At 53.3% G+C, this 15,382-nt stretch overlaps 2 protein-coding genes across 9 annotated transcripts in view; both read right to left on the reverse strand.

The window, feature by feature from the left end:
• Positions 1-595: 595 nt before the first annotated feature.
• On the reverse strand, positions 596-3,855 carry STOML2 (stomatin like 2). Its single transcript, XM_017543056.2, has 10 exons — positions 3,727-3,855; positions 3,363-3,500; positions 2,784-2,883; positions 2,593-2,651; positions 2,399-2,500; positions 2,113-2,247; positions 1,836-1,980; positions 1,633-1,712; positions 1,302-1,430; positions 596-877 (listed from the first exon to the last, which is right to left on the reverse strand). Exons 1-10 carry the CDS (start codon positions 3,769-3,771, stop codon positions 740-742), a joined length of 1,071 nt encoding a protein of 356 aa, XP_017398545.1. The 5' UTR covers positions 3,772-3,855; the 3' UTR covers positions 596-739.
• A 929-nt stretch (positions 3,856-4,784) lies between these two features.
• Positions 4,785-15,382, reverse strand: part of FAM214B (family with sequence similarity 214 member B) — a 13,755-nt gene continuing 3,157 nt past the window's right edge. For 4 of the 8 annotated variants that reach the window (XM_017543053.2, XM_017543055.2, XM_017543050.1 and 1 more), the window contains exons 2-9: positions 9,528-9,671; positions 8,314-9,282; positions 7,491-7,549; positions 7,195-7,300; positions 6,909-7,067; positions 6,592-6,660; positions 6,333-6,508; positions 4,785-6,046 (exon numbers count right to left, since the gene is read on the reverse strand). In XM_017543053.2, coding sequence (XP_017398542.1) covers positions 5,893-6,046; positions 6,333-6,508; positions 6,592-6,660; positions 6,909-7,067; positions 7,195-7,300; positions 7,491-7,549; positions 8,314-9,207 — 1,617 coding nt within the window. In that variant the 5' untranslated portion in view covers positions 9,208-9,282; positions 9,528-9,671 and the 3' untranslated portion in view covers positions 4,785-5,892. The other 4 variants (XM_017543054.2, XM_017543049.1, XM_017543052.1 and 1 more) reach the window with 4 other exon arrangements.

Raw genomic sequence — 15,382 nt, forward strand, 5'->3', positions numbered from 1 at the left:
TAGAGACGGGGTTTCACCGTGTTGACCAGGATGGTCTCGATCTCTTGACCTCGTGATCCACCCGCCTCGGCCTCCCAAAGTGCTGGGATTACAGGCTTGAGCCACCGCGCCCGGCTCATTTATCACTTTCTATCACTGTCTGCTTCCTGTCTTGTCTTCCTTACCTGATCTTGTATTCTGTGAAAGTAGGGACCACTGGATTTCAGTTGTTTTTGTAATCCAGTGTCTAGCAATGAGCTTGGCACTCAGCAGACATTCAATGTTTTTGAATAAATGAATGAGTACCCTCAGTCCCTGAAGACCCTTTAAGCATGCAACAGTACTACCCTGCCAGTGCAGAAAAGACCCCCCAAACACCTGCCTTGAATGCACAGCCCCACACTTAGCAGGAAGGGGACTTCACTTCCCAGCCAGCAGTTCAGTGGACATGTGGTTTAATTCTTCCACCCTATCCCACAGTTTCTCTTGAAGATGAAAAAGATAGTTTCACTTTACACGAAGTTCACTGTTGTTCAGAGGCATCATGCTGACAGGACTAAATCCAAGGAAAATGCTAGTGACTTTCCCAACTTCATTCCACAATCAAAGAGGACAGTTTCTGGTTTGCCACTGGTGAGTTTATTACATGACTAAAGTTCAAATAAAAAAATAAAAACGAAAATCTTGGCAGGGAAGCTAGAGCCAGAAAAGGGAAATGTTGCTTCCTTGTCCCCAGACTTCCTAACCAAGCCCAGCTCCACTAACTCAACTTGACTCGATCAAGTTCCTCATCAAGACTTGCATCTGTACTCTGGACGTCTCTGCTACTCCCGCTGGAGACCGAGTGTGGAGCCCCTGGTGCTGGGGCTTTGGTGAGGGCTCCATATACACCCATGGCCTGAGGAGAGGGACAGAGAGAGTACCATGAGGACATCTGACAGAGGTGCAGCCCAGCCTATCGATGGCTAAAAGGGAAAAACGGCATGGGGGCCAGTGAGTTAGTTTTCCTTCCTCCCTCTCTCAAGCCTGTCTTGTAAGCTCTGGAGTTGATTTTAGGAATCTTACAAACCATTGGAGTGAGGTAACTCTCAGAATAACAACACAGGTATCTGCCAAAAATAGAAATCTCAAGAATTTCCATATTTGCAGGACTGAGTGGAGATGTTTCATTCTTAGATTCCATCTCTACAAAGAATGAAGGGAGGTGTAAGGCCAAGGCACTCTGAAGACCTTTATGGTATGTAAGTGTTGATGACGGTGGTGGGGTCTCAGTTCAGGCCCTGGCACTGGTACTCTGTGCTGGGTCCCCAGAGAGCTCTAACCTGAGCCACCATGCTGGTGACATCGCCAGGATTGGAGGGCAGTAGGATAGTGTTGGAGTCCTTGGCCAGTTTGGAGAATGCGCTGACATACTGCTCCGCCACAGTCAGTGAAGCTGCTGAATCTCCATTCTGTGACCACAGGGGGATAAAATCAGAGATCACAGACACGGAGGAGGGGTGGATGGGGAATGAAGAAAGCAGTTCACAATAAAAAGGACCATGTAATCTGGCTCAACAGAGCCCACAGAGGTAGGAACTCTCCTCAGGGGTAGATAAGAGAACCCCTTTCACTGTGAATGCCTGTCCCCATTCCCACCTAGGGGCCTCTCACATGTTGTGTCAGTGCTGCAGCCAGGATTCGAATAGCTTCAGCTTTAGCCTTCGCCTTGGCCAGAACTGCACTGGCTTCTCCTGTAAGAGAAGGGACAGAGCTTGCTTGACCCATGAAGTCAGGGTACCCCAAAGCTCCTGCCCTAGAACCAATCTTCAAAGGACCATGCCTTGCTCCTCCCTGAGCCTCTACCCTCTCCTGACCTGCTGCTTGATTTATCTGTTCAGCCTTTTCTGCTTCGGAGGCCAGGATCTGGGCCTGTTTCTTCCCCTCTGCCACGTTGATGGCCGACTCTCGGGTCCCCTCAGACTCTAGAACTGTGGCCCGTTTCCGCCGTTCTGCCTCCACCTGGAAGCCCGCCACAACCCCAATCAACAAGCCAAGGGAAACCCACACAGACCTCCAACTCTACCCATCACAACAGGAGGGGAGTCTGGATCTTCCTGGGAGGTCCTTTTCCCACCCCAGCTTGGCCCCTACCTGCATCTGCATAGACTCTTTCACCCGGGGTGGCACATGGATATCCTTGATCTCGTAACGAAGGCAGCGGATACCCCAGCAGTCAGCAGCCTGGTTGATGGCATCCACAATGCTCGCATTCAGGGACTCCCGTTCCTGGAGAAAGAAAGGTATAAGCCCCACAGCCTCAACCTACCTATCAAGGGCCTAAACTGAGACGGGCCTGGGGCTGATCTTGACCTTCAGAAAGGACTGGGAGTGTCAGGTTTGTGCCTTCAAACCCTAACTCTGGCTCAGATCTGCTTACCCGGAAGACTTTGTCCAGAGAGAGTTTGCCAAGCTCTGATCTCATAGTTGTCTGAGCCAGCTGGGTGACAGCATACTCGGGGTCCTCTACACCATAGCTTGCCTGAAATGGGCATGGACAGTGTAAGAAGATTGGGCGCAAGATTTCAGTGAAGAGGGCAACCGAAAAGGCTGGATAAAGTAGGGGGCAGATACCTTGTAAGGGTCCATGATGCGAAGGTAAAGGACTCCATCAATTTGCAGAGTTACATTGTCTGTAGAACCAGGAGAGAAAAGGAGGAAAGTCAGGCCTCTAAGTCCCAACCAGTTCTTTCTCCTACACTCTGGATCTACATCAACCACATCCTAACAGTCTCAGAGCACCCATGTCACCCTGAACCCCTCACCGAGAGTCACAGCCGACTGCTCAGGCACGTTGATGACAATTTCCTTGAGACTCTGCACATATCGGATCCGGTCTAACACAGGGATGAGGATGTTCAAACCCTGGGAAGAGGATTCATGGGTCCTCAGAAGGGTGGGAACTATGGGATTGGGACCTAAGCGAGTCCTGGAGTATGTAGGGAGTCAACACGTGGAACATGCCCAGAAAAGCAGCAGCCCCTACTAAGAAATAAGTCCTCAGAAGACTGAGGTGTTACTGGTAAGAAAACCCAAGAGAAAAGGAATGCAAGACTAGGCCCCTGAATGGAGGGGAGAGTTACGAGAATTGGAGCCAGTAGAATAGTCATCTCTATGGAGACTAAGAGGTAGGGCAGGGGAGATTCCCAAGAATGAGACCTGTGAGATGCATAGGAAAAGGTGGTAACATGGGGATGATGGTCAGCAGCCTGGGCCCTGTCAGGTCTGGCCTGCAGAGTTGGGAGCTAACAGTGCGGGCAGGCCCAAAGGAGGTCCTCCCAACACTCCATGTCGTGAGGGATTGGTCATCTGGTTGGCCCAGGGTGGGCAGAAGAGGTTCTCACAGGCTCCAGGATCCGATGGAATCGGCCCATTCGTTCCACCACCCAGGCCTCCTGCTGCGGCACAAACAGTACCACGGTGTTTCGGGGCAATCCAGAGGAGGCACGGCGCGGAGCGCAGCCCGAAGCCTGTAGAGAGCCCTGCAGGAAAGAAGTGGGTGAGCAGGGATCCCATCTGGCCAGACACCCCGCCCCTCGGTCCTGAAGGCACATCCATAAACCACGACCCTCAGGATCGTCGGAGAATCACATGGGGACCATGACCTCTGACCCCAGTCCTCTCCCAAAGTTGCAATTTCGCTCTTTCCCAGCGGAAGACCCAAGTGATCTCCATCCCGCCCCTCTGGAAATGTTGCCTTGCTCTCACCCTCAGCAAAAGGGCCCCAGTGCCCCGCGCCGCGCGCGCCAGCATTTCCCACCGCCTCAGTGACCTCCGGAATCAACGAGACGTGGAGCAGAGCGGTCGCTCCCAGAAGCCTACCCGAGCAGTTCCGCTCACCCGGATGTACTTCTGGCCATTCCCTCCCTCTTTCAACACTCACCCAATCAGGGTTACTCGGTCTAACGCGCCTCAAGTTGTTCCCTGGGAAACGCAGACCTTCCAGAGAAGGCGGAGGGCTGCGATTGTCCTGGGTTTAGCTAGCTATTCGCGGCCAGGATCCCGGCCTAATGGCCAAAATGGAGGCCATTTTCCGTCTGCATATCACTCACCGACACCACGCGCTGAATTCTTCACCCTCACCTGAGACTCAGTTTGCCCTCTAGAACGTAGAATCGCCCCGTCTGTCACTATAGCGACCAGTGGATTGGAGCTGACTCGTTGCCATGGTTGCCATAGTGACATTTTCTGGTAGTCCCGCTGTGCTATGCCCAGCCGCCCCACTGGGGACTGACCCCAATCTTGCTGCCATGGAAACTGGGCCTAACATTGCCTGGCGATTGGGCCGAGATTTTCCCCTCCCCGCTTTTCTCAAGACACTACAGCTCTTTCCCTGTCTTCCCAAGCAAGGTCTGTCATGCCTAGTCTTAACACACAGAGTCCAGCAAACAGCCTCAGCGTTCAACCTTGTCTGGAGCATGTTACCATGCACACATCCCTAATGCTCTGGTAGTCAAGAGACCTCCGTAGTCACCTCCATTTTACATATAAGGGCACTGACGTTCTGAGGGACTAAAGTCATTAACAGAACCAGTATTAGAATCCTGATCTAGAATTCAGAGTTCAGCACCTAAGGCTGAACTTTACCCACCAACCCCTCCGAAAGGAGCCAGACCAGGCCCCAAGAATCAGCAGAGACTAGCCTAAGACCTCATGGGCCCAGGCCTGTTGCCTCCTCTCTGGTAGAAAGGTCAGAGTCCCAACTCCAGGCAGGCCTCCATCTCCCTTAACACCCTCTCCCCAACAACAACAAAAGTAGAGCTTAGTTCAAGTTTCCAAACAAGAATTTATTTTCTTTTTTAGTTTTTTTTTCTAAAAAAAAGTACCAGGTACAATTTTTTCCTGTTTTTGTTTTGTTTTTTCAAGTTTCAGCAAATGCTTGTTCCCCTCAGCCCAGCCCCAGGAATCAGGACTGAGGCTGGGTCAGAGTCTGGAGTGGGGAATGGGGTAGTTGGGAACCACATGACTGAGTTTGAGGAGTGCCCCTCACCCCAGCTGAGGTAGGTGGGTCAGAGTCTGGCCAGGTGAGAGGAGGCACCCCAGTCCTTGGCCCTGCCTCTGCCCCCTGGACACCTTCTTCAGTCAGGACCCCAAAGCAAGGAGACACAGGTAGGAAGAAAGGGACAACTGGAGTCTGGAGCCCTAGGTGAGGGGTGGTTAGCCCCTGTGTGTGTGCATACATGCACACTCTCTTTCACACACACATACCACACAAAGACAAGTTTGTGCGCACACACACATACGCATAACTTGGCTTTCAGAGATAGGTCAAAGGGTAGGGGAAGTGAAGGGACTAGGGGAAGGACAGGGGAAACTGAGTCTTTGGCTACTGACTCAGTCCCTCTGGAATAACCCCTCTTCCCTCAGCTGAGAGAGAGCAGTTCTCCTTCCACCCTCCGCATAAGCCTCTTCAACTCCTGAGATTGGAGCAGTATCTGAGAGTAGGAAAAGAGGGGGAGGGGGTGATGCCAATTACCAGGTGTGGGAGGTTACCAAGGCAATCCAATTTGAATAAATTATAAATTAAAAATAAATAAAATAATAAGTGGCCCCTGCCCAGGACAGGGAGGCAACGCTGGCATGACTTGCCTGGGAACTTGGGACAACCTCAGGGTAGCTCCGGTTCCTCCCTACTACCTAAGCTAGCCTGGGAAACCCAAGGGAGGGGACAGGCACATGGAGTACCCGAAGTAGGGCAGGGTGTAGTAAAGATCAGAAGCTTTAAACACCCAAATAATCCATTTGGGCGTGAGCATGATGAGGGCTTTAATTCAAGCCTGAAGGGTCTCTTGCCATCTCTCCATACATGTTCTCTGTCTAAGATGAAGCAGGATGGGCAGGTCATTAGCCCACATGGGTTCAGAGTGCTGGCAATCAGGGCAAAGGTGAATAACGTGGATTATGAGGGGCCTCGGTCACAGCCTGCAGTTCGTAGGGGAGCCCTGTGTCCAGCTCTAGGCTCCGGCGGGAAAAAAGCAGGCGGATATCTCCATGCAGGCTTAAGCGGCCTGAGCGGGAGCTCCGGAACCTGGAGGAGGACAATGTGATCAAAGTAAGAATCCAGGCTGGTTGCAGTGGCTCATGCCTGTCGTTCCAGTGCTTTGGGAGGCCCCAGTGGGAGGGCTGCTTGAGCCCAGGAGTTGGAGACCAGCCTGAGCAACATAGCGAGAACCCATCCCTAAAAATAAATAAATAAATGTGTAAATAAACATTTAAAAATACACCAATAAGAATCCAGACAGTACCGAAGGAGAGAACCTCTTCAGGGAAGGGATACCTGGGCCTCCCCAGCTGTCCCTGGGCCCTCTCCTCACCTGAGGTGCAGCAAGTAGCAGAGGAGGCGGTGGGTGGGGTTAGCATTTCCCTCCTCACCCACAGGCACCAAAAAGAGACGATGGCGCAGGAAGGTCATGTGGGCAGCAGGCATGTCCGAGAAGTCAAAGGTCACGAGGAACATCTTCACCACAGTCTGGTTGGGGTTAAATAAGGTCTGGGGGCAGGACAGTTAAGGTTGGTAGAGCCAGAGGGCTGCTTTCCTCTCTCTCCATTCCCACTCCCTCAGGGCAAACTCACCACTTGGATGGTGCCCACCTTGGGCACGCTGTAACCCTTCCTCCCCAGGGGTTTCAGATCCATGACGCCCTGGGAAGGACAGGGAGCCATGAGTCAAGGTGGGGACTAGGAAAACCCTGAGCCCCAAATACACATCCCTCTCTACAATCTCTCACCCTGAACCTGTCCCTGCCCTACTCTAGAGTTCTCCTTACCTTGCCCTGACCTGACTCACTCCTAGGTGAGGAATAAGCAAGAAATACCTCTTGCCCCTTGGCCCTGCCCCCAACCCCTCATCCTCCTGATGAGCTGACTTTGGGGTTGGAGTCAAGGCATACCAGGAAGGGAGCCGGGGCATTCTGCTCAGAAACATCAAAGAAGGTAACAGTGACAGGTAGCGTGACATGCTGGGGGCAGTAGGACCCACTAGCTCCAATCTCTGCTGTGAAGCCCTCAATGTGGCCAGATGGTGCAAAACGTCCTCGCAGCAATGATTCCTGGGGTTAGGGTGGGGAAAACACATTATGAGAGAGATGCTGATTCTTTTCCTTATCCATCCAAGACACATTCCACCATCCCACCCCTCCCTGGACCCTCCCAGTCACAGAGCCCAAGGGGAGCTACCTCAAAGTTGCCCAGCAGGGTACGGCTGACAGCAGGGGTAGGAACAGGGGAGGCACTGGGGGGGCTCAGCAGGCCTGGACCCTTCCGGAGGTTTCGAAGGGGGCTCCTGGTAGAGGAGGGGACACACAGGGGGTTGGCTTGAGGTATTCTGGGATTCCTGCTCATGCCCTTGGACTCCACCTTTTGCCACTATCTAGGGCTTCTGCCCTGGGGTACCCCTACTCTGGTAGTGGAAAGAAGATTACAGACTTCTCCCATTCTCAGCAACAGGGTAGAGGGAAAAGCTGGTCACTTACAGCTTCAGGCGACGGGCACCTTTCAGCCTCCTCCCCATGGGACTGCAGTCTGTTGGGTCCTATGGAGATAAAAGATTGGGAAAAGAAACTGGGTGAAGCCCATGTATGTTTTGGGGTAGAAGCTCATCACAAACTCTCAAAGGAACACCACCTCCCCCAGGCCTCCACCTTTACCCACACAAATATCCACTTAAGAGTACATGAGCCAGGCGCGGTGGCTCAAGCCTGTAATCCCAGCACTTTGGGAGGCCAAGGCGGGTGGATCACGAGGTCAAGAGATCGAGACCATCCTGGTCAACATGGTGAAACCCTGTCACTACTAAAGATACAAAAAATTAGCTGAGCATGGTGGCGCGTGCCTGTAATCCCAGCTACTCAGGAGGCTGAGGCAGGAGAATTGCCTGAACCCAGGAGGCGGAGGTTGCGGTGAGCCGAGATCGCGCCATTGCACTCCAGCCTGGGTAACATGAGTGAAACTCCGTCTCAAAAAAAAAAAAAAAAAAAAAAAAAGAGTACATGAAGGCCAGGCACGGTGGCTCACGCCTGTAATCACAGCACTTTGGAAGGCCGAGGTAGGTAGATCACTTGAGCTCAGGAGTTCAAGACCAGCCTGGGCAACATGGCGAAACCCCATTTCTACCAAAAATACCAAAAAATCAGCTGGGTGCAATGTCATGTGCCTGTGGTCCCAGATACTCAGGAGGTTGAGGTGAGAGGATCGCTTGAGCCTGGTAGGAGGAGACTGCAGTGAGCCAAGATTGTACCACTGCACTCAAGCAGTGATGGAGTGAGAAAGAGTAAATGAGCTCCTTCACTGACTTACCAAAACAGGCTCCTTGGGCCCAGGCAGCAGGTGGCTCCAGAAGGGTGTGGCTTTGGCATCAGAATTGTTGGCAGCAGTAGGGTGGCCCAGGGTTCCCCGGCGCCTCCGAGGGGCTGGCCCCTCTTCCTCAGAGCTGACATCTGGGGCTTCTCCAGCAGGAAGCAGCCTTCGCTTGGTGGGGCAGGGGCCTGGAGGTCCAGGGCCAGGGGGTGTGTGCTCGGGACTGTGCCCATTGGCAGTGCCAGGGGACTCCCTAGGCCAGAGGCTACGCCCATTACCCACCCCAGCCACTGGGCTCTTACCCCCTATTTGTGCAAGACTGTGCAAATCAGTGTCAATTGTGTGCAGCTGGCCTGGAGGGGCTGGCCCTGGGGACTCCCCCAGGGAACCCTGTCCCCCTGGATCTGGGGAGGCCCAGTCTCTGGTGTGCAAAGTATTGCAGGAAGCATTTGATGGGGGGCAGGGGGGACTCCAGGCCCCTGAAGTCCAAGATGAGGTGACACTACTTCCCTGTTCCACAACACAGAGGCCACGGTGGGAGAAATGCTGGCTGGCCACACCTAGTCCCAGCCCCAGTCCCTCTGGGCCCAAGAGCCCCACAGTAGATGGTTCTTCAGGGGGTAATCCCTCTCTGGCCCCCAGCCCAGGGCCTCTCTTCAGCTCCCGGGGACCCTCAGTGGGTGGGGCTGGTCGCTTCAGGGCCCTGTGAGGTTCAGAGGCACCAGCTGGAGGGGAAAAGATGGATACCTGGTAGACCCCGGGGGATGCTGCCCCCCCTGCTGGGCTATAGCCCATGAGCAGGCCACCCTGGAGGGCCCCCTGTCTGACTGGAGGCTGTGAAGGGCCAGCCTCTGGCTCTGAGGATGGAGACGGCTCCGCCTGCACGTGGCGCATGAAGCCCCCCTTGGGTCAGGGGGGCCCCCCAACACGGCCTTTATGCTGGGCCTGGGCTGGGGGGCCTGGGGACATCTGTGTAAGAGAAGAGAAGAAAAGGTGGTCAGGGGAATCAATGAGTCTTCTTCCTTCCAGCTGAGATTCAGATCCTCTCCTTGCCTAAAGAGGTGACTTTAATGGGTTCCCAGGGGTGAATGTATACAAATCCCTGGATGGACTAATGGAATATAGAGACCACTCTCAGAACTCCTGAGAAGGTGACAGGTTTAGCTCAGGCTTCTTACTGGACCTGCTTCCCCCTCCCTCTCCCTGGCACTTACCCCGATGAAGAGGCTTTAAGCCTAGCTGTGAGTCCCCTCTTCCCAACTGATGCCTTGTGCCCCTAGCTTGCAGTCTGATCCATGCCTGCTGCACTGGCAAGGTGACTGCCACCATTCCGTGCAGCTCCTGGGCTCAGCAGGACCCTGAGGAGAGAAGAACAGACATAAGCCAGGAACACTGGAGCCAGGAGTAAGACCTGTCACCAATTATAGACTAATATAGTATACCCCAGGACATCCTTCTCCCATGTGAGAGGCTCTTCAGAAACAGAGGGGGCAGGCTTGGGATCCAGGCCCAGATGGCAGAGTTGGGTTCCCTAAGGAGTCAGAGAGGCAGGTCTTGGCTCAGTGTAATAAGGATGTGACAAGTAAGTTGAGGTACAATAACTACTTGTCAGGGCCACCATTTGAGGTCTCCTGCCCTACATGGAGGAAGGGATGAGAGACCCCCTAGATCCAAGAGACCAGGCCAGCTGAGAGGTGACCAGGGCCAGAATTCAGATCTCTTACTCAAAGCCATCAAATTGTACAACTCCTTCTTATTTGTCTGTCTCCAAAGAGACAAGTGCCATCCTGGAGCACTAAGGCCAGAGGTCTTACACAGTTACACCCCATCAGCAGTCCTCAGAGGTACAAACCTCAAGTCAGCTCAAAGCTGGCCCTTCAGCCCTAAACTCCAGATTGCCTCCAGCAGTCTGTCTCTTTAACAAGAGGCAACAAATCCGACCAAAAACAAGAGGGGGAAGGGGAAGGAGTCACTGCCAGAAGGCACTTTCCAGGGCCCTCCTGCAAAGCCCTGCAAACTAGAGATAAGGCTGCAGCAGTCAGTCAGCTGGAAACAACTAGGGAGTACCTCTCCATGCCCCTCCCCCAGCACTCACACATCCAACACCAAAACCCCAAACTACTGGAGCACAAGATGGTCGTCCCTAACTATTCCAGCCCATACTAGGGTGAGGGGAATGTCAATTTGAAAGCCAACTGCCCCCAGAGTCAGCCTTCTCCTTTGGGCATTAGCCCATGCTATCTGACTTTCACAATGCCCTTTCCCCTTTGAGGAGTACCCTTTGAATGCCTACCCAAGACTCTTCCTCCTTGGCTAGGCCAAATGACATCTCCTCCAGAAAGTCTTGCTCTGTCTACCCCAGACCATAAGCATCTCTCCCTCCTCTGAGACCTCACCTATGGCAGTCTTACTACTTCCTGTAAGCTCAATAACAGTTCTGCTGACTCCTGTGAGTAAAGCATCTTCTAGACTGACCATAGAGTTTCTGAGGACAGGTCTGTGTCCCATTCCTCCATCCAACTCTGAGTACAGGGGTAAGCACAAAGCAGGGCTCAAAAAAAGTAGAACGCAAGTCCCAAAGATCTGGGCAGCAGTCTTGACAATGCAGAGAAAAGTTCCCCAGATGACAGAAGCAGAGATATTAATTGTATAAGAGAGAATCAGGAACAACAGAGGTGGGGGTTGGAGGGAGGCAGAAAGAGATTATACCCAGAGACTGAAAAGCTCTCCCACACCAAGTTCCCATAATTGTACCCCACTATCCCACTTCACCAAATTCTCCTTAGAATTGAGATCCCTAAGAAAATTCTGGTTCCCTGTGGTGGGTGGGATGGCTGGAAAGGGCAGAACACCAATGGCAACATTGTCAGAAGGTACAACCTGCACTAATTTCTACCCTTTCTTTCCTCCACCCAAGCCACACAGATTCAGGAAGGGCCTTTTCCTTAGCACCACCAGTTCCAGGTCATCCCAGTTGCCCTCTTGAGCCCTTGCCCTGGGGAAGCCAGGTGATGACATGATGCCTTACCTGACCCCAGCATATCTGGCATCTGCTCATTAACTCCAGAGCCCTCTCAGTTCCTACCCTGTCAACAAGACGCTCTAAGATTCACTCCCCTGCCACCCAGCCAGTCTGGCTCTAGACCATGGCTTCAAGCTGACTCATGGGGCAGGACTGCAGGGGAGGGGGGCAGGGCAGAGTAGGCCAAATCTCACTCTTCTTGCAGGGGGTGGGCAGCAGCTGGCATGAAACAGCTGTGCCAGGCTGTGGCTAGCAAAGACTACAGCTCCCAACATGCCAAGGGAGCAAGGCTAGCAAAAACAAGTCCCAGGATATGCCTGTACCTTCAGACACCTTCGAGGCCTGGGAGGTGGGTGAGATGGGTATTGGTGTAGGTGTCAGCTTCCAGGCTCATTCTCCCCTTCCCTTCAGTATTAAAGATTTCCATTTCTAGCATGATCAAGAAGAGTAACAGGAAGAATTCCTATCCATGTGCTTTCCACCCTCATCCTGTGCAGAGAATTACTGCCAGCTGCTCTCTATTTTGTCCCTACACATGTCCACACAAGCTAGGGGGGCCGTTCCCACAGACCACCACTGTGGGTAGGAAGGTCGACCTCTTTTACCAATCCCTCGGCTCCAAGCCTAGAGCCCTCCACCCTCAGTGGGGAGGGAGCAGACCTTAGCAGCCTCTCTAAACTAAGCCGGGCAGACTCACCTGACTCCTGGACTCCTTGTTCTGGGCGATCCCTTACCCCCTGCGCAGCCTCCCAGGTCCTTTTTCAATCCTTACCTCCCCATAGCCTGGGACAGGCCCCATACTGTAGTGGAGCTTGGGAGATTTGCTTTTTCCCTCTAGCACACACTCACCCCGCTCCCAAATTGGCTCCGCTGCGGTGGCCGCTGCTCCGGGCCCTTCCGTCCCGTCCCGGTCCCTCCCCTCGGATCCCCGGTCCTCCCTGCCACAGGCCCCCAACCCAGACAAAGGGTGGCTCAGGCTGAGCCCTGCTCTGCTAGGCTCTTCGCTGTTCAGCTTCGTGTGCAATACTAGCGGGCCTTGACGTCCGCAGCCCCCCAGCCGCTGCCGCGCCCCTCCCTGCGACGGTCCCTCCCCGGGGCCGCCCCGGCTCCGCGCCGCCGACTCCGCTGCCCCTCTGACTCACAGGCCATTTCCTACCAGCTGATGGAGCCGCCCGCCCCGCCCAGCGCCCCACCACCAGCGCCGCGGCGGCCACGGCCGCCACGCCCCCCTCAGGCCACGCCCTCCCTGGAAAGCGATCATGCTCATTGGTCCATAAGAAGCCAGCCTCCCCGCAACCTCAAGTGTGAGGCACGCCCCCTCCAAGAGGCACACGCCTATTGGTCCACAGCGGGGTAGGCCTACCCAAGGTCGCTCCGCCAGTCTTTTTAACCCGTCAGTTGCTGGAGTCCAAAGCAACACCCAGCCCTGCCATTTAACCCCTTCAAAGGCGTAGTCCTCCCACATCTTACCCCTCCACTCTACTCCCCCGCCCTTCCTCCTTCCAGGCCGATTAATAGGAAGCCCGAGGGCTTTAAAGACACAGTATGACCACCCCCAAAGTCAGCCTGCTCTCTATACCAGACCTCAGACCTCAAATATCCTCACTCCTATTTGTCTTTCCCCACCTTCCAAACCAGAAAACTAGTGAACTGGAGAACTAGTGAAGCCCAGGAAGCTTCCTTCACGCCAGAGAGGAAAAGGGCTGAGGTGGGACCCTATCTCATTCCGTGATAAGAAGTGGTATTTTTCCCTCTCTTACTCTTTTTTTTTTTTGAGACGGAGTTTCACTCTTGTTACCCAGGCTGGAGTGCAATGGCGCGATTTCGGCTCACCGCAACCTCCGCCTCCTGGGTTCAGGCAATTCTCCTGCCTCAGCCTCCTGAGTAGCTGGGACTACAGGCACGCGCCACCATGCCCAGCTAATTTTTTGTATTTTTAGTAGAGACGGGGTTTCACCATGTTGACCAGGATGGTCTCGATCTCTTGACCTCGTGATCCACCCGCCTCGGCCTCCCAAAGTGCTGGGATTACAGGCTTGAGCCACCGCGCCCGGCCCCCTCTCTTACTCTTAATTGATGTTCTTTTGCCTTCTTTAGAGGAGCCCAAGGTTTCCTATGATAGGGATACATTTTAATTTTAGGGACCAGCATTATTCTTTGTGTTTCTGAACTCCCTTTCTGAGCTCAGGCTGCCCATCCCTTTTGCCAGCACTCTTTGTACTCATAGGACCATGTTCAAGGAGACAGAGCACACAGGGAAGTAAGATAGGAGGGCTTCTGCCCAGATTGGGGAAAATGAGCCCAACTCTTGTGATGGAGCCCAACCCATGACTCATAGCTCCCTCAAAACTATCCACCCTCCCCTTGAGTCACTGGGCCCCAGCCCAGCCCAGACCCAGTCAAATCAAATGGCAGCAGAACCAGCATCCCTAACCCTTGTCCTCTTATTCTTTTTTTTGAGACAGAGTCTCCCTCTGTCACCCAGGCTGGAGTGCAGTGGCTGGATCTCAGCTCACTGCAACCTCCACCTCCCGGGTTCAAGTGATTCTCCTGCCTCACCCTCCTGAGTAGCTGGGACTACAGCTGCCTGCCACTACGCCCGGCTAATTTTTGTATTTTTAGTAGAGATGGGGTTTCATCATATTGGCCAGGCTAGTCTTGAACTCCTGACCTTGTTGCCCACCTTAGCCTCACAAAGTGCTGGAATTACGGGTGTGAGTCACCGCACCCGGCCTTGTCCTCCTATTCTTTAAATGACCAGAATGAAAACCTTTGCAAGGACTGAGCATTCAAAGACACTTTCTAGAGGGTACTCTAGAGGTAACCTAAGAAAATCAATAACCCTATCTACCCTGCCCTCTGCACTTGTCAGCAAGTCAGACAATTTGTAACTTAGGAGGCTTTTTCTCCAGTCCTTCACGGAAGCAGGCGGCAAACACCAGAGCCAAAGAGGGAAAGTCCACTCTTCTATAGTTCTGAGGCCACAGAGAGCCCAAGGCCTTTGTTTCTGCCTTGCCTGTATTGTGGACCTCCCCAGGGTCCTGAGGCTATATCACTAGATAGTAAAAAGAGGCTTCTCCCCTCCTCCTTCCTCTTCCCCCTAGTCCCTCACTCCTGGACTTAGGAGACACAAGCAAGTAACAGTTCCTCTAAGCTCCCTTCTCCTTACCTCACCCTAGACCCCCTTTTTCTTTTTTCTTTTTTGAGATGAGTCTTGCTCTGTCGCTAGGCTGGAATGCAGTGGTGCGATCTCAGCTCATTGCAACCTCTGCCTCCCAGATTCAAATGATTCTCCTGCCTCAGCCTCCCAAGTAGCTGGGACTACAAAGGCATGCACCACCACACCCAACTAATTTTTGTATTTTTAGTAGAGACAGGGTTTCACCATGTTGGCTAGGATGGTTTTGATCTCTTGATCTCGTGATCCGCCTGCCTCAGCCTCCCAAAGTGCTGGGATTGCAGGCGTGAGCTTCCATCTCCAAAAAAAAGAGACTCTGTCTCCGAAAAAAAAAAAAAAGAACCTAGTTCCCTTGGACTGAATTCTTTGCTGGTACCCTAGTATAAGGAACAGGATTAAGGAAATTTTCAACCCCCTTGTCAAAATTACAGACTATCAATGTAAGAGCCTACTTGCGGCCAGGTGTGGTGGCTCACCCCTGTAATCCTAGCACTTTGGGAGCCCGAGGTGGGTGGATCACCTGAGGTCAGGAGTTCAAGACCAGCCTGGCCATCATGGTGAAACCCTATCTTTAAAAAAAAAAAAAAAAAAAAAGAGCCTAGTTGCCTTAGTTAAAAACTTACTAGGACGCCGGGTGTGGTGGCTCACGCCTATAATCCAAGCACTTCGGAGGCCAAGGCGGGTGGATCACTTGAGGTCGGGAGTTCAAGACCAGCCTGACCAACACGGTGAAACCCCCATGTTTAAAAAAAGCAAAAAAAGCCCAGGCGCGGTGGCTCAAGCCTGTAATCCCAGCACTTTGGGAGGCCGAGGCGGGTGGATCACGAGGTCAAGAGATCAAGACCATCCTGGTCAACATGGTGAAACCC

Source organism: Cebus imitator, unplaced genomic scaffold, assembly GCF_001604975.1.
Source record: "Cebus imitator isolate Cc_AM_T3 unplaced genomic scaffold, Cebus_imitator-1.0 Scaffold149, whole genome shotgun sequence".
Taxonomy (NCBI): domain Eukaryota; kingdom Metazoa; phylum Chordata; class Mammalia; order Primates; family Cebidae; genus Cebus; species Cebus imitator.

Excerpts from the sequence above, each read along its gene's own strand:
- STOML2 (XM_017543056.2), bottom strand. The coding sequence starts at position 3,771 with ATGCTGGCGCGCGCGGCGCGGGGCACTGGGGCCCTTTTGCTGAGG. Across the intron at positions 2,652-2,783 it reads GCAGTCGGCTGTGACTCTCG|ACAATGTAACTCTGCAAATT; the intron begins GTGAGGGGTTCA and ends CTGGTTCTACAG. Across the intron at positions 1,431-1,632 it reads CTGCAGCACTGACACAACAT|AATGGAGATTCAGCAGCTTC; the intron begins GTGAGAGGCCCC and ends CTGTGGTCACAG.